Source organism: Pyricularia grisea, assembly GCF_004355905.1.
Source record: "Pyricularia grisea strain NI907 chromosome V map unlocalized Pyricularia_grisea_NI907_Scaffold_6, whole genome shotgun sequence".
Taxonomy (NCBI): domain Eukaryota; kingdom Fungi; phylum Ascomycota; class Sordariomycetes; order Magnaporthales; family Pyriculariaceae; genus Pyricularia; species Pyricularia grisea.
Genome location: NW_022156719.1, coordinates 252,157 through 276,498, shown reverse-complemented (window position 1 = coordinate 276,498; position 24,342 = coordinate 252,157). Strand labels below are relative to the sequence as shown.

The following is a 24,342-nucleotide window of genomic DNA, read 5'->3' as shown; positions in this document are numbered from 1 at the left end:
AATGACATATCTTTGGGGAACGAACTGGCAGATTTTGCCTGCATCGCGGCGCGGGCATATCTTCTCTGGTTGCAATGTGGGCAATAAGGTTTCTCTCGCTGCTGCTTCTCTCGCTTGCGAGCAAGGGTTGCCTGGGTCAATGTAAGTCAAGTCTTGAGACATGGCTCGCTGAACCTGTTGCTGGCTGCTAACATTTTATATAATTGTTTTCCTTTTCCCACAGCGACGGCCGCGATCCGTGGCAATGTCACTGAAGCAGAGCTTGACACCTTCCGGCTCTTTGCCGAATACACGGCCGCCGCATATTGCAACAAGTCACCCGAACGCGTGTCCCAGAAGATTGTTTGCAGCTCGGACGCCTGCCCCCTAATCGAGGCCCACGAAACCACAATCGTTGCGACTTTGGAGTGAGTGGTTCAGCTGCCGCACCGCCGCCTCTCCCCCCCCCCCGTTTTTTGTGGGTGATGGTGGATTACCAACTGACTCGAGAGCGCCCACTAACCCCCATTTTCCTTGCACTCAGCGACGACGGTGACAGGGCAGGCGGATACATCGCTCTGGATAGCACGGCAGAGAGCATTGTGGTTGCCTTTCATGGCACCATCACTGCTGCCGGTTATGTGGCAGAGTAAGTCAGATATGCATTACCGAGGGAACCCCTATTTACTTTTTTGTTTGTTGCCGCGCGGCTGTTAAACTTACAATGAACACCCACTCAAAATTGCAGTTTGAATGCGTTCCTCCAAGATGACGACCTCTGTGAGGGATGCCAAATCCATGCAGGTTTCAGATCTATTTGGGCTGCCATTGACGAGGTTAGTAGTTCACTCCCTGTTCTCATTTCAATGCAAGCAAGCAAGCCCACTATAGTACAAATCCAAGACAACATTACTGACTTGGTGACGACTCCCAGGTCGTGATGGATACCGTTGAGAAATTGCACAGCGAGTATCCCGACTATTCCATCTTCATCACGGGTCACAGCATGGGCGCTGCAGTTGCCACCATCGCCGGCGCGAATTTGCGCCAAAAGCTGCCAGACGTGGTGATCGACGTCTACTCTCTGGGATCCCCCCGTGTCGGCAACCAGGCGTTTGCCAAGTACGTCAGTGCACAGCCCGGCAGCGTCTTCCGGATCACCCATGTCAACGACCCAGTTCCCCGGCTTCCCCCAAATCTGTTGGGTTACTATCACACCGACGTCGAATATTGGCTCTCGACGGGCGGTGCGACGACGATCGATTACACAGCAAATGATGTCCTGGTCTGCAAAGGTTACTTCAACAGGAACTGCAATACCCAGAGCGATTTCTTTGGGTTTGCTTTCGTCGCGCACATCAATTACTTGACCAGCGTAGGGGCCTGCAAAGAGTAGTAAAAAAAAAAAAAAAAAGAGAGAGAGAGGAAAAAAAAAGAAGAAAAAAACACAAGGCGGCAGATTGCTGCCGAGAAGGAAACATTCGGAAACTCCCGAAGTTTGTGCGCAGATCGTGGGTGGCTTCCAGTCAAGTACTGGCTCTAGATAGATGTGTGATAGGCTCCGGCAGCTGATGGACTGATATGAGGCCCATATAATACTAATGGAGATGATGTTCAAAGTCCCCACCACAACTATCATTACTAGCGTAAAGATGACATCGCCATTGACAAGTGGGACCGTTTTGGTGGACTCGAGAGAAAAGTTCAAACTCCATTGGTGTGTCGTTTACATCATGACTACAGTGATTTGTGCGTCTGGTACGTCACGAACCAGCTCACTCGAACTTCTTCAAAAAGACTTATCCATAGCTACCGGTAGGTAGGCATATACTATATATATATATATATATATATATATATACACAGACTTGAGGGTTCTACTTTGATGCGTATGCATTCGCTCAACTGCAATCCAAGATTTTATTTGCCATATTCCGTTACCTTAGTTACCTAGTGGGATAGACAATGGACGATACCGCTTCCCAGCGCCACAAGGACACAATGGCCCACCACGGTCATGGTCACAGTGCACCACGCCGCCAAAGCCTCCGACACCATCTTGTTGCGGCCTTGGGCGAGTTCGTCGGCACGTTTCTTTTTCTATTCTTCGGCTACGCGAGCCATTCCATGATAGCCACCGCAGAGAGGCCGACCCCCGAGGGACTTCGTGACGGCTACAGTGCACAGGCAACTGTTTTAATAGCACTAGCCTATGCCATGGCCATACTGGTTACTGTGTGGGCCATGTATCGTATCAGTGGAGGGCTATTCAATCCTGCTGTATGTTGGTAACATTTGCCCCCAGTCTTTCCAAGCCATGACGAAAAAAAAAGAGGATATTGAAGAAAACCAAAGCAACGACAAAAAGACTGACCCGCCAAATCTCCTTTCCCACCAATAGATAACTCTAGGCTTGGGTCTGGCCGGCCAGCTGCCGTGGATTCGCATCGCCGTCCTCTTCCCCACCCAGCTCGTGGCTTCCATGTGCGCGGGGGGAGTCGTCGAAGCCATGCTGCCGGGGCCCATCTCACGTGTCAATACCAAGCTGGCCACGGACGTCAGCGTGGTGCAGGGTGTATTCCTCGAGATGTTTTTCACCGCCTACCTGCTATTCGTAGTGCTCATGGTCGCGGCAGAAAAGTCCAAGGACACCTTCATCGCCCCTGTCGCCATTGGCCTGGCTGCCTTTGTCGCCTTGATTCCAGGTGAGCGAGACTTGCCGTTTGGCCTTTTCTTTTTGCACTGTTATCGTGTCATCTTCAAGCTTGTTGAATTTCCCTTTTTTTCTTCTTCTTCTTTTCGCTAAACAACACTCACATCAGGTGCTTATTACACGGGGGCTTCGCTAAACCCTGCTCGCAGCTTTGGGTGTGCCGTCGCTGGCCTCGAGTTTCCCGAGCATCATTGGATTTACTGGGTCGGACCATTTCTGGGCTCGGCCTTGGGTGCTGGATTTTATCGCCTTTTGAAGTTTTTGAACTACGAGGAGGCAAATCCGGGGCAAGACTCTGACTATCCACTATATATTGAAAGGGTATAGGGTATACGTGGAAAATATACTTTTATTTCAAGGTGAATGAGGAGCGCTTTCCCTTGTGGAGGTGATTGATTTTCTTTTTAGCAAAATTACATTGGCCCTTCTCCCGGAGAAGATCAGCTGCGTACTGGACGTGATGCACTTCTGAAACCAATGTTAAATATGTTGTGCTGCTTCAGCAATACGGGAAAAACGAAATTCGACAGTCCAACTAGCACTGAGGGTCTGATATGGAAGCATATAATCTTTACTCAACGAAAGTTAACACTAATGAATTCTGTCCTGTACATGTATCAGTCAAGCAGGATTATTCCTTCTTTTCCATTTGTTTCTCTCCATAAGGTCCAACCTATCTATCACTACGATTAACTTTTGTTGGGCTGGTATTATAGATTTCCATTTATCCCTTGTCAAGTTATCATAACTGGAGCATTCCTATTTTGTTTGGCTAATCCCAGTATTTCCTTTTAATTAGCGTTTGATTAGCAGGTCGACGCTGGATAGCCGGTTGTTGTCGGGTGGGAGACTTTTGATCGAAAGGGAAAGTAAATACACTGCCAGTCAGACCAAGCTTCCGTCGGCTGTTGTACAGCCTGGTATAAGCTGCATTCTTGGTAGATTTCGGATCTCGATTGTAACCCGTTATCTTTTTCCACCCAATAATGGCAGCCCAAAAGGATAGTGTTTAGAGATGACTAATTCCTCGTCGGAAGAGGCGGGGTGTCACTCTTTCGAGTGCCTTCCAAAATGTTCCCTGACCCCTGTAAATGTAAAGCCAACAGTGCCAACTGCACAGATATAGCTGATGTCAGTTTTGACCGTAAATTAGCTGGAAACTACAAGCTCTCAGTAGTGAAGGAAACCAAACTAGTTTCGGGCGGAGTTTTTATGACACATTACTTATCCAAGGTGTAATAAAGAACCAAGTTGGCACTAGACTAGTTTGAAACCTCTGAACCAAAGTCAATCAACTGGAACAAATCTACAGCCATCATCCGCCACTCTCTTGGCGCCATCACCCGCTATGGAACAGATCTGGACCTCGAAGCCGCTGTCTTACCAACCCACCGCCGGCCTAGTCGAGTACCGGCAAAGGCCAACAGGGTTTTACATGTTGGCGCTACCAATCTCTTTCAACTCACGCTAGGTTTGAACGGCAGATGCCGAAGATGACAAATGAACGCCATTCCAATTTATATTATTCGAAAAGACTTAAGTATGAAAGTACTTTTGCTGCATGTGAAGCCGTCAACCAATAGTTGAGCCAAGTCGGGATTACTAGGAAAACACTCGTGCATTCCTGAGTATAAATACTGTAAAAGAATCTATTATTTCACCCGCCCTCCTTGGTTAATCAAGCTGATTATTATTTACTTGCGACTACTGACTACCCTGTTCCTCGTCTGCTGGCCACGGGAATGTCAAACTTGTATGTTACAACTGTGCAGTGAATTGTTGCCCTCGGGTCTGTACAAGTGTAAAATTGATGAAATTGAAGAACAGCGGTTTGATTGTCAAAACTTCAGCTTCGCGGGTATCACAGTTTCTTACTTGTTGGCAACGTTTGGATTTGAACAGTTGCTTGCAGCAGAAAGGCCCACAGCAAGACAGGCTGGAAAACTGCAAGATAAATCTCGAATAGCTTTTTCATTAACTTGAGAACAACAGTCTGAAATAGTTGCAACTATATTAGTTAAAACTAAGTTCGATAAAAACTACATTTTTCACTGCCACCAAATGCTGGGCCTTTTCTGGATGCGCCAGCTTCAGCTGAGCTTTTCGACCGCTCAAGGGCCAAATTGTAGCGAAAGTGTTTATGATGTAACGAATGGACGCGAAAACCCCAGAAAATTCCGCCGTAGAAAAGCAAGCAAAAGACGCTTTAAGATGAAGAAGGGTCAGAGCCAAGCGAGCCAACGTTCCCGCTGGCCACAACGTTCCAAGATTTTCCCGGAGAATAACCTGGTGCTAAGTCTTTGCATGTTACATAGGTGCAGGCGTAGGTGTGGGCGTTTTTGCATTTGCCCACAAAATTTCCGTTGCGATCTTCAAACTTTACTTCCCAACCGGCAATCTCCTGCTTCTGTGTAAAATATTCGCCGTCTTTAAGGATGGATATATTGCATTTGAGGGCGAAGGCAACCTGAGAGAAGAGGCAGGCGGCGGCGATAGTTGTAAACTGCATGATGAGAGGCTTCAACGTGCTGTTAGCGATGGACTGGTTTTTCCTTTTTACTTCGTCCTCTCGGTCTTCTGATCTACTGTTTGAGAATGAGAAAAAGGGGGATTATTTGAATAGCAAGACGGTATTCAACTTACCGAGTTTGGGATGAAACAAGAGTGCGAGAACGAGTGTTGAAAATGATTTTCTGAAAAGACAATTATAAAGCAGAAGCAAGTGGTTGGATGATAAAAAAGAGAAAAAAATAATCAAGACTGGTGAGGGCAAATGGTGGATTTTATAGCCGAACCCATACAGAGCAAAATATAAATCAAGTAATAATATTTGAAGAAGTACTAGTCATTCCTACCAGCTCGTATGAATGGAGTTAGTTGGTTTTGGCTAAATATAGGACTGATAGTCGATTGAAACAGGGTTAAAATTATCTAATAATAGAACTGTTTTTAAGGCTTAATAGATGTACAAATGGTTAAAATCTAAATAGATTTGGACTGACTAAGGGGCTTCCCATCGGTATACCTATTTTTTTTTTTTTTTTTTTTTTTTTAGAAATGCAGTTTCTTGTAATATCGCCGCATACAGTTTTACCGAGATAACCCTTTTAGTACATCTCTAATACTGTAGTCGTAAGGAGTACAATTATGTCCCTCTGCCCTGTGGTCCAGCATTGGAGGCTTTGTGGGCGATTCCGATTGTTGTGGTAGTTTTGACAAGAAGAAATTTGAGGTATTTCAAGTTCTTGCGAACTCCAAAGTTGGTAAAGGCCCATGTATACAATTACGATACCAAGGCGAGAGGTGGGTGGGTCCCTCCCGAGTCACTCGGGTCGCCCCATGATGACCACATCAACCAGCAAAACCAGCATGACATGCCACTTGGCGCTTGCACACGGGCCTTTCAAATCCACCGCACCACTACATCAAAAGCCAGGTGTACATAGTAGGAACGCAAGGGGAGGTCATGGATGAGAGTCGAGGTGTTAAGCTATAGATTAAGATAACCCTTGCCCGGCCCAATAAACAACCTACAACGTCCGTCAGATATACTCTCACGCTCATACAAGGTACACTTGGTCGACTCCAAGTAATATGGTTACTTTTTAAGTTAAATCTTCAAAAAACAAAGTCCAAAAGCCAACCCAAAAATGAATGCAAAGACGAACTCCAAGAGCACCAAACTCACTGACGAGCCGCAATCCTCAGCAGCCGTAAGAAGTTTGGCCAAGGACCAAGTGGAGTCACCGTCGTGAGAATTGGCAAACGGTCCATCGATATCCTTGGACCGGAGTGCCATTGAACGCGGAGCTGTTTGAGGTGCATTTGCATAGGGGTGATGCAGAAAATCATGTTCAAACTCATGACGCCGGCGCTGCTGTGCATGACTGACTACGAAAATTTGGCCGAGCTTGAGACCGAGTGTAACGAGGCAAAAGCCAATAGAATAAAATGGCATTTTTCTGCTTTCCGTGAGAAGGAACAAGGGTCTTGAAGACTGCCCAGCCGTTTTGATTTAACGGCAAATCATGACCTCACTGGCTGCAATCGCACCACAAGACCGCCGGCTAGCTTGACCTACACACTCATCTATGGATTAGTAACAAGACAACATTCACCTCCACGCAAGGGAAAGTTAACATGCCATAGTGGTGGCCGGATATGGTCGCTCGGTGCTCGTCGAGTATCCCGTGGGGCGAACGGACAGGCTGCTCGGGGGAAGACGTCGAAGATGATGCTGTGACTGTGGCTTCTCCGTCGTTGTGAGGCGCAGTCAACTGCTCAGTGTCAAACCGGGACGCCTCGGGACCCCAAATGGCCCGGGACCGGCCCATGGCATAAGGTGAGACTACGATGTAGGTACCGGCGCGAACGGCGTGGCCCCCAAACGACGTGTTGCGAACCGCTTTGCGCAACGTCATGGGCAGCAGAGGCTCCAGGCGCATCATCTCGTTCAATATGGCGTTTAGCAGCGTCACCTTCTCGTACTCTGTGGATGTTGTTATGTTAGATGGTTAAAAGGTGTTTGGAGTGCAGAGCTGCAGTGATCAAGAAAAAGGGAAGCACCCACGCTGCCGTCATAAGGATGACCAATTCGTCTGCACATTCCTGGGAATTGAACTTTTTCGAAAGGACGACCTTGGTCAGGAAATCCTGAGTTGCCTTCTCGCCCTTCCGTATCAAGTCCATACGCTTCAATACCGCATTGAGGCTAATTCCACGGACGGCCCGGCTCGCCTCATCCATCTCCTTGTCGAGTTTGTGGGGGAAAATGTTGCTCAGCCAAACAGGGGCCGTAGTGTGCCAAGCGTAATGGCTCATATTTTCCTTGGAGCCTGTAAAGATGGTAGTATATGCTTGAAGGATCGGGAGGACCTTACAGCGTTCGACAAGGCCCAAGTCCTCGCCGAACCCCATGACACAGGCGATATCGAGCGCGAACCGTGTCGCCCAGTCGCATATATCTATCACGGCAGAGCCTTTCTTCTGGGGGCTGCGTAATACCCCCTTGCCGCCTTTCTCGACCTTGGATCCCTCGCACACAGTCCGCAAAACCTGTACCAGACGCTGTGACTTGACGCACAGTAGCGGCTTAAGCATGTCCACGTTGCGCGGCTGAAAGACCCGCCCGACTGCCCTCCTCCGAATCTTGTGAGCGTCGCCCTCCTGGACCACAAGGCCGCCTGCCAGAAGCCGCCGCGGGTAGCGCCGGAACGCGCTAATCTTCTCAAAGTGGTACGCACGGGTGAAGAGGACGTCACGCAGCCCCTCAGCCCCAGCCACGACGAGGTATTCTGCTCCCAACATGCCACGGAAGAACAAGAAGCCATCGTTGGGGATTTGATTCATCCAGTCGGTGATTTGACGGCCCAGCGGTGTGCTAAAAACGAAGCCCGCGTGGCCGGTCAATAAGTTTCCTGACTTCTGTTGCTCTCGTTAGCTGCTTGTAAAGTCTTTGAGTGTTTATGCTCAGCTCATTCTTGCTTGACTTTGTGGACATACCGGTGGCTGTGGCAGATCGCGCAGGATACTCCATCGTGGTCGGACCTCGCATCTCCATAGTATGTAAGCTGTTACATCTGTTAAGACAATTATGACAGCTACCATGAACAGTCCAATGGGGCTTTTCAGGCTTTCGGTATAGAGGTTGGCTTTTTCAATGGCAAAAAGAAACCGCAGTACAGTTAAGCATACAAGGGCGACCACCTTTGAGACGGCCATGATGCTAAAACACAGGTGAACAGGCCCATAAGCCCCTAGCACCAGTTTATGACCCCAAATTTAACGTCCAACCCATATCTCTTATAAGAATTTATTTTCGAAAAATACGTCTGTGTGATGTAGCCAAACGATGACCAAGACTTGGCACAAAACGCCGTATCATCTTGGCGCTTTAGTCATACCAAATGTGTTTGCAATCCCATATGAGGTTGTAGTACTGGAAAGCCTTTTCGCCATAATCGAAAGCAAATCAATTTCTCTTCATTCCTAAGCTATGCAACCATTAGACTTGTCCGTAAGATAGTGACGGCGACTTGCAGTGGGATGCCGGGTGGGATTGCGGCACCAGAGCCTCGGAACTGGGTTTTACTCGTCAACTTTTCTCTGTAGGTTCCCTCAGCGAGAATAAGCTGGCACCACCTCATTGTGCTGCTAGACCTAATCAAAACTAGAGTCGTGAGGTCGTCATTCCAAAACTCAGCATAAGATACCACGATGTACCTCATGCTTCTAGTCGGAGAATAAAAAGGGGTCACTCCTTAAAAGATTCATCTCAAATTTCTTCTCTCGCACATGCCACGCTCTTAAAGCTCTGACAACAACCATGACGCATCTTATTTTGACAACCTATGCACAAGTTTCGGCAGCACCGGCACTTCTACTCTTTGCATTGAACTCGCCCTTCGATCTGTTATCGAAATCGCGCCACCAGGATTCTAACCACTCTTTGCACGGCCGCTGCCGCAGCAAGCACCATCGCGACGGCAGAGATTCCCCATCCGTCTCTCGCATTCATGACTGGCCTGCTCCAAAGCTGGACGATAATCTGGGCGGCCGTTTTGCTGCTGCACTACAGCCCCGTCCCGGATGCTCGTCGCCGACGTTGTACCGAGGTGCCGCAGGATGACGGAGAGTACGAAGAAGGCGGGCTGATCTGGCAGCGATATCCACAGCGTGACTTTGTGGCGCGGCTGGCGTGGACGTCTGATTTGCTCATCAGCTTCCGTGCCGTGGGCTGGCAGTTTGAACATCTGAATGAGATAATTGGTTTCTTCCTCTTTACTTTTTTGTGCCCCCAGTTTTCCATGCTTGACTGACGGAAAAAGCATCACAGAAAAAGAAGAAAAGACCACGGCGCAGCGAACAATGTCTGGTCGTACACACCCAATAACAGAGTCGCTGTAGGAGTTGCATGGCTCGCTTTGTTTCGGAACATTCTGATGTTCCAGACTGTCTTGAAAATCGCAGAGCGCCTGGAAAAGGGACTCTTTGGATTGCAGCTGCAAGTTGTCAATACAGTGAGCTGGATTGCCACCAGTGTGCCATAATAGAGCATGGCCTGGCTGGTAAGTACGTCTAGCAGCACTTGTAACATTTCCAACTAATCCTAACACCAGTGGTATCCTTTAGGACTATGGGGTGTGACCTGGTACAACTATTCCAATTTTGGCTTCTAGTCCGCTTCAGACCTCGTAATCCCCCGTTCCAAAAATCCAAAGCTCAAGGTCATGCTTCGACTCGTCCGCATGTTCTGGACATTCCTATCATCAGCCGCAATGCACTACTGCGGCTCATACATGCTGCCGGGCCCGACAGAGCCGAGCAGGGAACTCTCCTTTTTCGTTCTGCAGGGAGTGGCTGTCATCCTGCAAATTGCTGTTTGCGATCGACTGGTTAGCAAAAAGCAGTACCGTCGCGTCTTCAACCCACTGCTGGTGGCGACATGGCTCTTCTGCACGGAGCCGCTCATCTTTGAGGATCAGAGGAATGAGGGAATGTGGCGCTTGTCCTGATTGGACACTCGGTGATTGCCTGTGTTTGGGTGCTTTTGCTGTGCCCTACAATCCTAGCCGGGGAAAGGCGCTCATAGGACCGCTGAGCCGCTCAATGGTTTCGGGGCCGACGGGATAAAATTCGAGCTTTGTGTTTGCTGTGTGTTTGTGTTTGTCTGCCGTGTTTGTCTTTCAGCCAGTCTCGCTAACTATGCAACAATTGTTTCGTGCAAGCCATTCAGGGCCTTTCTGTTTGTGCCAAATCCATTCAAGCGGGGATAATTTGAAGAAAGTTGCGGCTTTGCTGGTCTTGACGGCCGTTGACCAAAGGCAAATGGGCACGATGGGAAAGTAGTCCTATATACAGATTATTGCGTAAGTTGTGTGTTTAATGAATGAGTTGACGGCAGCTCTAGATGTCCCATGTAGATACGAGAGCTTGGGGTGTTGAAACGGACACTCGGCGCGACGGCGGCAAAAAAAAAGAAACCTATGATCCGGGGGTTCAGTGGACGCAAACACTACACCTCAGGCTCAGAGCAAACTGTACATGGTAGGCAAAACGCAGTGGAATGTCAATAGTAGTAAACAGACATGTAACTAAACTTGGTATGTGACATGACATGATGCCAATGTGTTGTTGATCAGTAGGTCAAGTCATACAAGCCACTCCTCTCCAATCCTTTCACCCAAGGAAACCCAACAACAGCAAGCTGAGACCCAGCCCACCGAGCAGGGTCGTCACAACGGCCGAGACAGTCAGCAGCAAGCCCGAGATCAAGACGTTCAGGGATATGACCAGCGCGCTGAGAGCCAGCAAAAGTGGGTTGATCTGAACGATGAGAGGGCGAAGGCCAAGGCGTTCAATTGCAGCGCGGATGGTGCTGGCAATCTCGTAAACTATGTCGAGGACCTTCTCGGTGATGCACTGCGCATCGCACGTATCAGCCTCGCCATCATCCTCCTGGCGAGCGGCCAACGAAGGGAGCTGGAAAGAGGAAGTGGCTTCCCTGAGGGCGTCGGCGATGGCTGCGAAGTGGGGATTGATCTCGTCGGCGAGAACATTGGCCTCATCGGTTGAGGGGTTCTCGGGGGCACCGTCAAGGGTAGCATCTAGGAAGGTAGATATCTTGTGTTAATATGCGGGGGACACCCAGGTTTTCTTACGGTGATAAGAAGGGCTTGGCGTGCGCTTACTGATTTGCGTTGTTTGCTCAACGACAGCTTGCTTGAGAGCGTCTAGGATCAAGCCATTGGATTCAAACTGGCGCTTTCCCACAGCCATACCGGCAGGTTGAGGAACTGCCGGCACAACTGCTGACATGACGCCGGCGGCCATGACAAGGGTGGCAACGAAACAGAACTTCATGATGGTCCGATTTGGCCGTGGAGGACGGAGTTTGCGGCGAAGGTAAATTGGCTAAAGGGGTTGACGCAGGTCAGGTGTATGTTTATGCAACTGCTTAAGGTAACTGACTGTCGAACACAAGAATAACAGCAGCGAGCAAACGCCTCATATACCTGCGCCGTTAACCTGCCTCCAAACTAGCAGCAATACGAATGTAACCTCGCCACCATCTCTCCGGCCGCCAAACTGCTCAGCCCAGTACGCGCCATATGATGCATCGAATGACATCAAAACCAAGAGCTGCATGGTCTTGGTAAAATTGCGGCTCGGCGGCGATTGGTGTACAAACGTGTGCACCGGCATTGCGGTCGTGATGGGGGGGAGGGTGACATCGGGGCCCGCGCTGAACCAAAAGTCGGGGGGGATTTGCATCGTCATTGACAGATCGAACCTGGTTCATATGACGCGCGCACTGAGACCCCGGCTGCTATTGGGGTTTTCTCTTTCTGCCAAGACTGACGCCCTTGACAGGAACTCGGAAGCGCATCCAATTTTCTCAAGTCACTGGTCGAGCCCCTTTTTGTCGGTTTATCAACCCGGTTTAAGACTTTTGCTCTGTAACCTTGTCATAAATATCAATGATGAAAAGATCGGAGTTCGGCAAGGAAAGCACAGTAGTGCTTTTCCGCGTACTGTAACAGTCTCAAATGGTCGCACACTTAAAAGGCCTAAGAAATTGCGTTGCATGAGCCTGATCCTGGGGATACGACAGCCCATCGCAAAACCCTTTTCATGAAAAGTCTGGGTGTAGCTTTGCCGCTTTACTTTTTGGTTGTGCTTTCGGTAGCAAATTCAACGCCATGAGTGACGACAAGCCACAATGTATTGGTCGTCAGGTTGAGGGAAACATTGTTTGCACGGTCGCCTACTGTAACAGGGGCGAGCCAATGGCCCAGAACATTCATCTGGGCGGCGGAGCCGGAGGCACGTTGTTCGTTGGCGCTGCTGACAATGGCATCGGGGGTGGCGTGGACAAGGTGGGCGACCTCGGTAGAATCAAGGATGCTGGCGTGCAGTTGTCGTGGATGGAACCAGTCCTTGTTGGCGGCGCCGACATAGGCAGTGGCGCGCTCACGGGGGGTCTTGGGTTTGGTAGCCACGGCGTTGAGGGCGGCAAATGGTAACTGCACCACGGCGCCAACCGCGCGGAGGGCGGTTCCCACAGGCAGACGGATGGCACCACCGATAACGCCGAACCCGGCACCGACGTAGTTGCCGGCACGGGCCTTGTCAGCGATGTCGTGGCCAAGTGTGCGCGCGTGGCTGGCAGTGGCCTGGCCGAAGTGCTTGGGCACGTCGCCGACATGTCGTGCCATATCAGCCGCGTGAGAGACGGCCTTGTCGCTCACCGACGCCGTCAAAAAGGCATTTATGGTGTGAATAAAGGCGTGCCAAGTGTCGCTTGTAATACCGTACATCTGCAGCGACGGCGGATACGCTGACAGGAACGGCGCTTTTGCATCTGGCCGCTCCTGTGGCAACGCTACCGGTCGCTCAATGGGTTTCACTTGCGCATAGCTAGGGGGTGCGTCTGTGGGGAAGTTGAAAGGTGACTCAATCGACGGCTGCTGCTTCTCTGATGTTGAGTTGCCCGCAGAGCTGGTGGCGGTGGTCTGATCATACGAAGGCAACGCATCAGCGGCTGCCTCGGCTTGCTTGTCAGGGAACATGTTGTGGGATATCTGGGTGTGTATGTGGTGTGATGGTGATGGGTGAGGTCAAGAAAGCGGGCGACTATGTCGGATTGAAAGCCAATGGATACAGTTGAGAATTGATTTGGTAGATGTTGGCGCAGGCTAGCAGTAAGGCGAGGAGCAGGATGCTCAACATATATCTGTACACTTACAATCAATATGGTTGGCCTCACATGGCGATTCGATTTTTTTCCCCCTAACAAAATAAGCTAGTTGAGTTGTGGCAATTGGTGATGGTTCAAGTGTAAAAACAAACAGCTATCGAATGGCATCCAAGCGAAATTACTAGCTAAAGTTGCGGGACCGACCCGAAGGGCTTAGCGATTGCGCAGTATCGTGTCACCATAAGCCGAAAAGAGACTTATCGGGCCTGGTCAAATTACGCTGCCTCGGATTCACCGGAACATGGCGGGACACCCTTTGTGGCTGAGCAGTCTTTATCCACGCCGGCTTGCAGCGCAGCAGCATGGCCGCCTGGATACGATACACTAGCGCCCCCCTCAATCGACTCCACTTTCAAGAGGGAACATCAAAATCAATTGTGAGATCCAAGCATACAGTAGAGTAGCTAGGTATTTATCTGCCTTCTTTGACTGTCGGAACCCAGCCAATAACATTTAGGTACTGTCATCAGTCCTGACAAAACGGGACGCTGCTACATTATTTACCCGAAAATTCCTCAACCTTCATTTCACAAGTTCTTTCCCTTGTTGCTGTCCTGATTGGAACACTTGCGAAAGGGGAGCCAGGAAGAGAAAAAAAAAAGAAAAAAAAAAAAGAATGAGCAGCAGTATTTTGACTTGAAAGCATGGATAGAATTGACACATTCGTCCCTGTCTTAAGATACGCCAAGAATTTATACTGGCGTGCTCGTTGACGATTGGATGCCAAGTTGGAGCAGAGCTGACCTACGCCGCCTTACAAACCACATGAATCGCTGGTGCAAGAAGTCCAGTGACGTCAACAACCCAGGTTGGTGGTGACGACCGTCAAGGTTACAGGATTTTTTCTTCAATTGGATCCAATTAAATGGGTAAAACATTGAGTAAACGCAATGGATGGAAACACCAACCTAATCTTATTATTACCAAAAACTTTAAAAGGTTCCCCAAAGCTTTTGGATTCTTAATTAAATCATGCATTTATGCGCGGAGAAGTAAACATTTTTAAGTTGATCAGGTAAGTAAGTATCCCGTCCTGATGGCGTCTCGAGCAAGACTATTCGCATAACCGCCTGACTTACTTGGGCATCGTGTCGCCACTAGTCAAGCGACATACAGCCCTCAACCGTCCGCGATACAATACCGCCAAAATGGGCATGCCATATTCAAAACAGATCAATGCGGCTTTTGACCAAGTAACACCGCTGGTGGGTGAGGGCTACAAAGTGCTGGAAACGATCAAAAACATCTCGGTTCTGCTGTCGTGGATCCAAGTGCTTACAGTCGTGCTGTTGGGGTCAATCGCGGGGTTGCTGCTGGCCTTACTCGTTACAATAAACCCGGACCTGGATCACGAACGTCGCCAACTCGTTACCCCCGTCGTGCGCTGGCTTTGCGCCCGTGTCCTTGCCCATTTCGACTTTGTCGCCCACCACCCTTGGGTTGCCGTTTGCGGCTACCTGTCCGTCGTTGTCGGTGTTTTATTCGTCGCCTTTTGCTTCATCGAATGGATCGATCCGCATCTTGGGCTGCGTGGAGGTGACCGGAGCGATGGGGGAAAAAAGGCTGAGGACGGAAACGAGGAAGAGTCCAGCGACAACAGCCGGCCCTCGTCCGCAAGAGGATCCGATAAATGTGACGGCGCTCAGGACTAATTGAGGCATCCGACCCTGTGAGCGCTCGCAAAGCTTACCGGGAAGGGCATGCGAGCGGAAGCAGAAATAGGTGCTTAGGTACCAGATAGACCATGCGTTATTTTTTGGCGAGTTATCTTGTTGCGAATACACAATCAGCCTTCATTGCTTGCTGCACCCAAACAGCCCCAGTGGCCAGGCGATACTGCGATTGAAGTAAGGGCCACCTATAAATCGAAGCGTCAATGTTCCTGTTTTTTGGAATTTGGTTGACTCATGGCCAATTATTTGGTGGCAAAAGTAAGGAGCAACAAACCACTGGGTCTGCAACTACTTCGTCTAGTAAGCCGCAATAGGGGGCCTCCTTGCTCTTTACCGGTACAGGCTATCTCAGTCGCTATCAACAAGCCCCGCGTTGGTCTACAGATCCGCGCCGCCATAGCAAAAGCTCTTCTCGTCAGCTACCAAATTCGAAAAGCTCGGTGCGCTATTGCGGTACTTGGTCAGCCGGCGACCACGTTCCAGTTGCCCACCTCTACAGACTGGTCGTAGACGGGAAGGCATTCATTCCCTCATGACCCCCAACGTACGGGTCAACTGCTAGAAAGGGTGTGCTGACAGACCCGTTGTCGGTTGATTTTACTACTATAAGTAAGTGACCGGCGTTACGGGGCACTAATAATATATACTTATATTTATAATTGCTGTATGGACAAGTTTTTACATTTAGTAACTGTACGAGTCAATATTCACTCGAAATATTTGTATACACTTATATTAGAAACGAATAGTAAATTACAAATTATGCGCGCCAACTCCAATGTAAAATTAGTCGCTTCGTATATTAATAGAAAAACAGAGAACGGTAACCAAACACAGCTTTGTAAATGTATATAAGGTCCGATGGCCCTAAATCTAAATTACAAAATTTAGTTTTCACTCTGCCGGCATTTAACCGTTCGCCTTTCGTCCCAAATCCCAATTTCCTAAATCGTTTCAGCTACGTTTCTTTATCCTGCCTTTCCTAATATTATTTCCGGATTCACCTACATTACTAGATTCGACGAATATCACCATGCAAAGTCAAAAGTTCCATTTCATTTTTGCTGCTATCACGGCCTTTTATTCAACTACCACCATGGCCGGAAACGGCAATATTCCCGCTCATAGCAGCGGATCTGCCCCTGCGAATATACAAAGCCAACCCCCTATCATGATTTCGAATCAAAAATTGGGGGATAACTGGATTAAAATAAGAAACCGCAAAGCTGCTGATGATGAAGACGATGCCGTATCTGCTGTTACTGGCAATTGGGATGACCCCAAATATTATTACATTCACCCACAATATAAACCGCCAATTCCTACAGGAGCCATCCGAGGAGAAAACGATCCGTACGATGGTTATTACAATTTGCAAACACTCCAACAATATGAGATTAGACTGCCTGGACGTTATCGAAGAATCGTCAATGCGCTCCACACAAAAAAATGGAACTGGTGTCCAATTACCGTTTTCTTGAATAACGACTTCGGAACCGGCGGTATGTGGTGGGGACTTAAGAAAATTAAAGAGGACGTCGACCACGGTTCGGCGAGCACTTATCACAAAGTCTGGACAGGCACAGTTGTTTCGGGAGAAAAAGAAAAGTTTAAAGGCATTACAGTGCGGTTTGCTGATGATTGCACGCCAATTTACCCACATTTCAGCAGGGGAATACTTAAAATCATGGGGGGGTTTCATAAAGACAAACAGGAGATCAAGGGAAAATGGACAAGGAAACGGCAACTTTGTTACGACTGGAATTCATGCAGATGCAACCATGTTATTCCGGACCAATACGACGCTCGGAAGGACGTTTACAGCTCGTGTATTTTTTACGAAGAGGATTAAGATTATTAACAGAAAAAGAGTAGGGCTGTTCACCCCCTCCTTTAGCTTCACGATTTATTTCTTGGACTTTTGGTTATTTTTGCTATTCCTAACATTTTGTCAGACAACATTTAATCAAATAGTTAATATAGGAGCTGACTACTTTATCTATGGCCACAACATTCGCACTTGTCCCCTGTTAAAATCCCTCTTCCACTACCCGCCGATAATAAAGACCAAAAACAGAAAACGTAGCAGGAGAGGCAGAATGGTAGTGGCTTAGTAAATACATGGCGACGTCTTGAAGAAACTAATAACCTCTGCCCATGTATGTCTTCTTTTGTTTGTGTCAGGCGGCCGGGCTTGCCACATCTAACAACAATATGGCATGAAAGTTTCAACACGAGTTTACCCAAAATCTTCATAGCACTCCTCATTAATGAGCTGTTTTTGTGATTGCTGGGTATATTTATTATGTAGTGGTATGTTTTCTGTCGTAGCCAAGCCCGGCCTGCAAGTTTGGGCGAGTGCAAGCCGATGGCTGGTCAAATTCCCCCCTGGGCCGTGAAATACGTACAGGCTTCACTTGCCATTATAATTCACAGAAAGTCTCCAAGAAGAAGCCTGGAAACGCCTCCACCACCCCAACTGGCTGACCGTCAACATGACTCTAATCTTGGTGGTGCCGTCGTCGCCGACAGCCGCCCCGTCAAGTCGAACGGCGGACCGAATAGAGACCGCGCTCGATGGAGCTGATGAGGACGTTACCGCTTTGAAAGTAGGGGTAGACGGACCAGGCACCGTTGAAGGTTGCCTCGCCGCCCACCTCGTCGTCCTCGGGGTGAATGTCAAAGTAGGCCACCTCCTCAAAGCCGGCGCCCGTGTCGTCCTGGTTGATGGAGGTGACGTTGACGACTCGCAGACCTGAACCATAGTTTGCCTGCCAGGAAAGCCCGTCGATGATGTACTGGTTGTGGTCGATGGAGCGCTGTGGGCTCTTGTAAACTCCGCGGAAGACGGGGTAGGCCAGATCCTGGATGTCGACGATGTACGTGGTCGTGTGCTGGTCCGCAGCCGGGCCCGTCTGATACTGCTCGTCGAGCTCGTCGTCGAGCAGCAGGTACCGATGATCCTCGGTGACCCAGCCTTGGTGGGTGTAGGTGGCACCGTTGTAAGTAGTACGCGACAGTTGGCGCGGTATGGTGCGACGCGAGATGTCGACGATGGTGAGGGCGTCCTCGTTGAAGTTGAAGCAGATCTCGCGGCCCTGGTAGGCAGTCTGAGGACCGCGGTAGATGACGCACTGAGCATCGTGGACGTAGCCGTCCGACGACACGCAGCCGGCGTCCTGAGGCCGGAGGGGGTTGGACACGTCAACCATCCACAAGCCGGCGCGGCATTTGAGGCGGTATTCGGTACCCACGGCGGCGATGAGGTCGGTGGCCTCGTTGGCCACAAGGTTGTGGCTGCTACCGAAGCCGGCAAAGTGTGCGGCAAGGTCCCGGCTCACGCTGTACGAGGGCGGGTTGTTGGGGTCGGCCGTGAGCAGCTTGGTGAGGTCAAAGATTTGCAGGCCGTGTTCTGGTGCCTCGGAGCCAATGTAGGCATAGTTCTTGATAACTTTGATGTCACGCCACGACGAGGCGACAGTCTGGGTGGGCAGGCGGCCGACATACGTCAGGCTGCCGTCCTTGTGCACCTCGGCAAAGGCGGTACCGTCACTCTGGCCGAAAAGAGCAAACTCGCGACCGCTCGAGGAGTGAGTCCAGCCTGAGTAATTTCGAAAATACGAGATTTTGGTCAGCGAACGCCTTCCTTCGGTGTGTTATGAGCTTTTACTTACCCCAGACGTCGTTGCCAACACGGGTACGGCTGCCCATGTCCTGGTGGCGGAGGAAGCCCATCAGGTCCAAGCCGTTGCACTGATATTCACCCGCCTTGCCGTCGACGCAGGGGGTGGCTCCCATGGCCTGGTAGCGGCCATGTCAAAGCGACCGGCGGCGACATCCTGTTCATGCTGCGTCACCTTCTTCTCGGCAAGACCGACATTTCGACGGCGTTGGGGGCCGTGTACGCCTGGAGGAACTGCGCGTTGAACTGAGACGTGTTGATCTTCTCAGCCACAACAGACCCCGCCAGAGCGGCGAGGAGAACGGAAGAGAGTGTGGCCTTCATGGTGACGAGCTCTTGACGAGGAAAGGGGACGGAAGAGAAAATCCCGGTTCCAAGGTTGGCTGGCTTGATAAAGGTGACGAGTGATTAGCAGGCAGCCATCGAACACAGGATGGATGGGGCAGTTTATATATGATTCTTTGTGTCTTTCTTTTGCTACCCAGTGCTCGCTTATTTTGTTAACATTTGTAGATAAGCATTTGGCAATATTGGCCGGTCCAAGGCCCTGGCATGGAAGCTCATCTCGATAGGCAGATGAATTCTTTGGATTCTCCAACATTTAATTCTAGGTAGATATTGGTTTGCTATCCACAGATATGGTTCACTCCCCACAAATGCATATGGCTGCAGTTTGCCAGGGCAAGCAGGGTCCTTGACCAACACTGGTTTCTTGGCGTCGCGTCGCTTGCTCTTTTGAGCTTCCTCTTTCAATATAGTGATCAGCATCGGTAATAAAAATCCCCAAGGCTCTCCAATGACAACTACTGCGCACGACGACGGGTCAGCGCTAGCTGGGTGCGGAGCTGGGGGGTTGCATGCCGATCGCCGAATGCCCAGAGACTGGGTGCAGCTTTCTCCGAATTGCCCCGGGCCGGTTGGCATGCTGAAGTTCCCCACATAAGTTACGATACGTATACGTCAAGACTTGGCAAATGGGGATGCCATGGCTTATATATTGATGTGTTCTGCCGCTTTTCCGGACAGAGTCACTGGCGTGAACCTTTGCTCTATGCTTGTCTACAGTACCGTGAACTTGACCTCCCTGTCTCTCCCATCAATGACAATACTAGAATAACTTTAGCGCAAAGCAGGGTGCATAAGGCAAAACTATATATGTTGCGGTCTAACATGATGGTGGTGAAGCTTCCTAACTATTGTAGATTGCAAATGGAGTATTGGACAACACCCTTAACAACAAAGTTTACCCTCGTAGCCGGTCTCCTTGTTGAAGGCAGCCAAGTAAACTGTCAAGTTATAAAGGGCCTGAATCTTTTGTCCTTTCTTATTTTTACAAGCGGGATGAATGGGCTATATTACCAAGAAGCTATGGACACGGGTCGCGCTCTCCTTCTCTTGCTCAACAACAATGATCTGTTACCGCCTCATGGGGACCCTAAGAGTCACTATCTTCGCTTCGGTTGCATACAGACACATTCGCCAGCACCTTTATCCAGGCCTCGGAAGGCCAAAAGAGCTGTTCATTTGCACTGAAAGGGATCTCACTAGGAACACTGGGGACGCCGGTCGCGGAGGTAAAGCACTTCGTGTTTGTATGGTGTGGCTGACATGGGATGTTGATAAACCTCCGACAAAGCATCCATCACTTAATCCTGGGAAAACCCGAAGTCCATAGGAATCCGGCCACCAAGTTGCCTCGGAACAGACTGCCAAATAAGTCCGTTGTACGTTGTCTTTTTGCACAGCCAATCTCCGCCACCAACTTCTCTCATCGGCCAGTGTCTGACAACGGTCGCTGGATTTAGACCCGTTTAGTTTTCCCTGGTCTTGGGTTGCGTTTCTCTTCACATTCGTCCAACGGCGGCGGACAACAAGCAGCATGTCTCAGCTTCCTCCTGCGCAGCCAAAGTATTGCCTCGATACCGACTCGCTTATCCACATCATGTTCGGGGATCCTCTTTGTCATTTCAGGCCCTACCTTACCGTAAGGAGCTGGGAAAATAATGGGAATTTTGAACCCTGGTTGCTAGCCTGGCGGTGGTTGTATGGATCATACCTATAATGGAGGGACAAACTCGCCAGCTTTATCACGAACAAGATTCACAAATATTTCTTTTCTTTGGGTGTGTGGTTCGGGGCAGGTAGTTTAGTATTGGTGGCTTTGTTCATATAATTTGCATATTTGGACTCTATTCAACTAGGTAAGCAGAGCTTTGATTGTTTAGGGGTATTATGTGACAGTTATTGGGCCAAACTATCTAGCGGTGACCTCTGGCTAGCCAGCACCGAGGCTCACTCAGCACCAACATCATAATAAATACTTTGCGTTTTGAGACTTTTTCCCAGCCAAACTTCATCCATATCTGGCCCGCCTGTCCTGACCTCCAACTTGCTTTATTCAGAACATAAAACGGAAAACGCGTAACGCACTACAAAGGCTACCACAAAAAAGCAATCATGCGCAAATTAGTTTGCATGTATATATATTAGTAATTTATATCTATATCGAAGCAATGAATTCGACGTCTATAAATAAAACCTTGCAAAATTGAAAAAGAAAATATGCCCAATCATGTACTATACCCATGTGCACAATGTCATCTAATAATGCAGATCTTTGACGATTTAATCTCTAGCAGGGTTCCAGGTTTTCCACTGTTGATGTTGTCGATAGCCCTCCTTTAGAGCCGAGGGGCACATCTGTTATATAAAGCAGGGCTGGATGGACCGGGCAAGTATTTTAGGAACCCGGTGACGAAATTAGAAGTTGTAATCCTAGCTTATCGGAATTTAAAAAGTCAAAGAGGTCGGAAAAAGCAAGGTCGTCAATGCAAAGAACTGCAATGCTTCCCCAGTCGGATATGATGCGACAACCGTGCTTAAAATGTTGGCAAGGAGTTCCTTGCATGACAGGATGGCACATTTGGTTATTGACACGAGTACCTAGCTACAGTTGAAGGACAGAAGTACCGATGTTTTTTGCGATTTTACGCACAAAATTAAACCTTCTTAAACAATATTGAATTTTCGAATTGAGATTGAATGCATTGAAAAGGTTGCAAACGTGTCAAAAAAGATTTAACACAATAGATTTATTTTTAAAACTCTATATAATTAACGGTAAATTTGAAATTATAATCAAATGAAATGTCATGAAAATGTTATGATTTTGTAGAAAACCTTTATCCATTAATTTTTAACGGGGTTATCCACTAATTTGCAACTTCTACAAGTACCGTCCGTATTCACTCATAAAAGAAACCTCCAACTTTCCATCTTGACATTTCACCAAAGTCCTGATAGTTTTACGGACGGTAATTATAATAATATTCTGGATTTAAAGAGCGACGAGTTCAATGGCTTAAGTTAATATATTATAGTAAGATATTTTATTTATACCGGCTTTACTTTGTAAAGTGCTTTCAATGGAAAAGGGTGAGCTTTTCCCAATTTTTGTATGGGAAAATGCGGAAAAGTCGATACTTTTGTCTCCCCACTTTGTTTATTTAAAGTCTCATTATGCTCCCAAAATTTAGCTTGGGCTAGATCGGCCCTTTGTCATTCAGTTATGCACATGACACAGTGCCCGCCAATTGGAAGCTATTTTTGCTTTACCTGTTGAAGGTGATGTTGGTTTGTTCATCCATCCCTTTCTCGGCAACCTCCGGGCTTTAACGGATGACATGTAATACGATTACCAAAAATAAATACAGTAGACTTACTCATTGATTTCGGCAAGCTTTTGATTTACAACTAGCAGGGGTGAGCATGAAGAAGCAGAGAAGTGACTTGTGTATACAAGAATATATATTGGCATGCATCTCCTCAAAATGTTCTCGATATATATTGACTTTTCTATCGCCAACCTCTTTTTATTGTCACTTCAAATTCCGAGATCGCTTCACAATAGTCATATTTCCTTTATTGTTCAAATTAAATCGTTACGATGAAATCTTCTTTTCTTTTTGCCCTCAGCACAGCTTTGGCATTGGCATTGGCGTCGGTCACCGACTCAGATCTGCTCGAGGCCTTAGGAAGTCTCGATAACCTGAATGAGGAGAACCCTGAGGTCGCAGCAACGTATGAATCAGCCCGTCAGCTGCGAAAACACGGCATAAAACTAGAGGACGCAAATCCCAATGACCCATCGCGCAACAACGCCGATGACACAGCATGGGCAAGCGCCTCCGAATATAAACTCATGAACAAGTTGCCAATGAAGGGCGCGGACCTTGAAGCCAAAGAACTCGGTTGTCATGTTTTTATTGAATGGGCTGATGGGCAAGGGCTGGTCGGATACGGGTTAGCTCCAATTGGTAAAGTTGCCAAAGTTTGGTTAAACTATAGCGACAATCCGCCAAACGTCTTATGGCATTTTCAAACTTCTCGCATCCCAGACAATGAGGCCAGGTGTGCCATCAAGCTGGTACACCCACCTAACAAGCGTGTTCCAAAAGGCTTGTTTATTATTGGCAGAGTGGGAGCATTGTCGGCTAGTGTTCGTAACGTGAATCCATTTACACGCAAAGAAATCTGGCCACAGGTTGTTGCCTGGGATTAGGGACTGAGCATGGGACGACGCAATGGAAGGACTGGAATAGGTTTCGCGCCACTTTTACCCGCAGCGTTTTTGGGCAAAACGGGCCATCGAGTTGACTTAATTTTGGATGCACGCTCGCGATTATAACAGCGATTATATTTCTTGGACTTTTTTATTTCCTTTTTTTTTCGAGGGTTATTTAGTTGATACTTTGTGAATGGAGCTGGTCAACATCCCAAAAAAGCGCCAGTGTCAAAACCGTTTTTGTTGTATTTGAGGTGGACCAGACTGGCCCACTTGTGTTAAATATCAGTATGTTGTCGCCGACATGCACCCACTCCAATTGTCCTGTGATTGCCCATGGGTTTGAAGAATTGCGTCGTTGCATTAAATTACGTTGCTACGAAGAAGGCTATGCCCCGGTCATGGTGAGTTCTACTCCAGATGTTAACTACCAGCATTGAGCATCCCTATGTTTTCTGTCTGCGAAAGCAATAATTTAGGGCTTGCAGACGCCCTTCCCCGGGTACCAATGGGAAAGCAAGACTCGGCGGGCCTCCAGCCGCTGGACGCGTGAACTGCCTGCCACCACCGCTTAAGCTGATACAATGAAATTTAGGTAGTTGTAGCAAATTAACACTGTCAAGATCCCTAAAAGAAGCCGCAAATCCAAGCAATTTTTAGGTTACCTATTTGGTAGTTGTTATGCATTTTCTGGTGGATTTCCTGATTTGTTCAGAGCTAATGCACCTTATGCTCGTCGGACTCAAGCGCCTAGTGCCCACCAGTTTATGCGAAACGATCAAGGCCAAGAGCATAACGAGTAGAAATCTCGCACAGCTCAGCCGCTATGTAGCAACAGAACAACCCGGCTCCAGTTACGCCCGAGCGGACTTGAGCACTGCAGGAATTCAGAAGCTCAGGGTAACTTACAAAAAGGCGGCAGCCCTTACTCGGTACAGCCCCTGTGCAACGGACATCACTTCTCTTTTACAG

The 24,342-nt window shown here is 48.6% G+C and overlaps 10 protein-coding genes across 10 annotated transcripts; 5 read left to right on the top strand and 5 right to left on the bottom strand.

Annotated features, from left to right (window-relative positions):
* Positions 1-74: 74 nt before the first annotated feature.
* On the top strand, positions 75-1,415 carry PgNI_08038 (uncharacterized protein; the record flags this gene model as incomplete). The annotated part of the gene is made up of 5 exons (XM_031128039.1): positions 75-141; positions 224-407; positions 524-628; positions 728-815; positions 914-1,415. The coding sequence occupies 5 exons, from the start codon at positions 75-77 to the stop codon at positions 1,373-1,375; spliced, it is 906 nt and encodes a 301-aa protein (XP_030978680.1). The 3' UTR covers positions 1,376-1,415.
* Positions 1,416-1,944: 529 nt separating this feature from the next.
* Positions 1,945-3,019, top strand: PgNI_08037 (uncharacterized protein; the record flags this gene model as incomplete). Its single annotated transcript, XM_031128038.1, has 3 exons — positions 1,945-2,259; positions 2,381-2,684; positions 2,802-3,019. The coding sequence occupies 3 exons, from the start codon at positions 1,945-1,947 to the stop codon at positions 3,017-3,019; spliced, it is 837 nt and encodes a 278-aa protein (XP_030979043.1).
* Positions 3,020-4,898: 1,879 nt separating this feature from the next.
* PgNI_08036 (uncharacterized protein) lies at positions 4,899-5,201 on the bottom strand (the record flags this gene model as incomplete). Its single annotated transcript, XM_031128037.1, has 1 exon — positions 4,899-5,201. The coding sequence occupies one exon, from the start codon at positions 5,199-5,201 to the stop codon at positions 4,899-4,901; it is 303 nt and encodes a 100-aa protein (XP_030979042.1).
* Positions 5,202-6,718: 1,517 nt separating this feature from the next.
* On the bottom strand, positions 6,719-8,228 carry PgNI_08035 (uncharacterized protein; the record flags this gene model as incomplete). Its single annotated transcript, XM_031128036.1, has 4 exons — positions 6,719-6,769; positions 6,811-7,170; positions 7,259-8,109; positions 8,195-8,228. 4 exons carry the CDS (start codon positions 8,226-8,228, stop codon positions 6,719-6,721), a joined length of 1,296 nt encoding a protein of 431 aa, XP_030979045.1.
* Positions 8,229-9,129: 901 nt separating this feature from the next.
* On the bottom strand, positions 9,130-9,788 carry PgNI_08033 (uncharacterized protein; the record flags this gene model as incomplete). The annotated part of the gene is made up of 2 exons (XM_031128034.1): positions 9,130-9,428; positions 9,578-9,788. The coding sequence occupies 2 exons, from the start codon at positions 9,786-9,788 to the stop codon at positions 9,130-9,132; spliced, it is 510 nt and encodes a 169-aa protein (XP_030979047.1).
* On the top strand, positions 9,208-9,741 carry PgNI_08034 (uncharacterized protein; the record flags this gene model as incomplete). The annotated part of the gene is made up of 2 exons (XM_031128035.1): positions 9,208-9,434; positions 9,588-9,741. 2 exons carry the CDS (start codon positions 9,208-9,210, stop codon positions 9,739-9,741), a joined length of 381 nt encoding a protein of 126 aa, XP_030979044.1.
* On the top strand, positions 9,748-10,206 carry PgNI_08032 (uncharacterized protein; the record flags this gene model as incomplete). The annotated part of the gene is made up of 2 exons (XM_031128033.1): positions 9,748-9,759; positions 9,871-10,206. 2 exons carry the CDS (start codon positions 9,748-9,750, stop codon positions 10,204-10,206), a joined length of 348 nt encoding a protein of 115 aa, XP_030979046.1.
* A 337-nt stretch (positions 10,207-10,543) lies between these two features.
* On the bottom strand, positions 10,544-13,516 carry PgNI_08031 (uncharacterized protein). Its single transcript, XM_031128032.1, has 2 exons — positions 11,383-13,516; positions 10,544-11,298 (listed from the first exon to the last, which is right to left on the bottom strand). The coding sequence occupies exons 1-2, from the start codon at positions 11,552-11,554 to the stop codon at positions 10,871-10,873; spliced, it is 600 nt and encodes a 199-aa protein (XP_030979051.1). The 5' UTR covers positions 11,555-13,516; the 3' UTR covers positions 10,544-10,870.
* Positions 13,517-14,599: 1,083 nt separating this feature from the next.
* On the top strand, positions 14,600-15,103 carry PgNI_08030 (uncharacterized protein; the record flags this gene model as incomplete). The annotated part of the gene is made up of 1 exon (XM_031128031.1): positions 14,600-15,103. One exon carries the CDS (start codon positions 14,600-14,602, stop codon positions 15,101-15,103), a length of 504 nt encoding a protein of 167 aa, XP_030979049.1.
* A 2,561-nt stretch (positions 15,104-17,664) lies between these two features.
* On the bottom strand, positions 17,665-19,130 carry PgNI_08029 (uncharacterized protein; the record flags this gene model as incomplete). Its single annotated transcript, XM_031128030.1, has 3 exons — positions 17,665-18,725; positions 18,799-18,925; positions 18,999-19,130. The coding sequence occupies 3 exons, from the start codon at positions 19,128-19,130 to the stop codon at positions 17,665-17,667; spliced, it is 1,320 nt and encodes a 439-aa protein (XP_030979203.1).
* Between the last annotated feature and the right edge of the window lie 5,212 nt (positions 19,131-24,342).

Bases quoted from the DNA above. Each gene is read 5' to 3' on its own strand.
- PgNI_08031 (XM_031128032.1), bottom strand. From the start codon at position 11,554: ATGAAGTTCTGTTTCGTTGCCACCCTTGTCATGGCCGCCGGCGTCATG. The intron at 11,299-11,382 runs GTAAGCGCACGC...CTACCTTCCTAG, and splicing joins TGAGCAAACAACGCAAATCA to ATGCTACCCTTGACGGTGCC.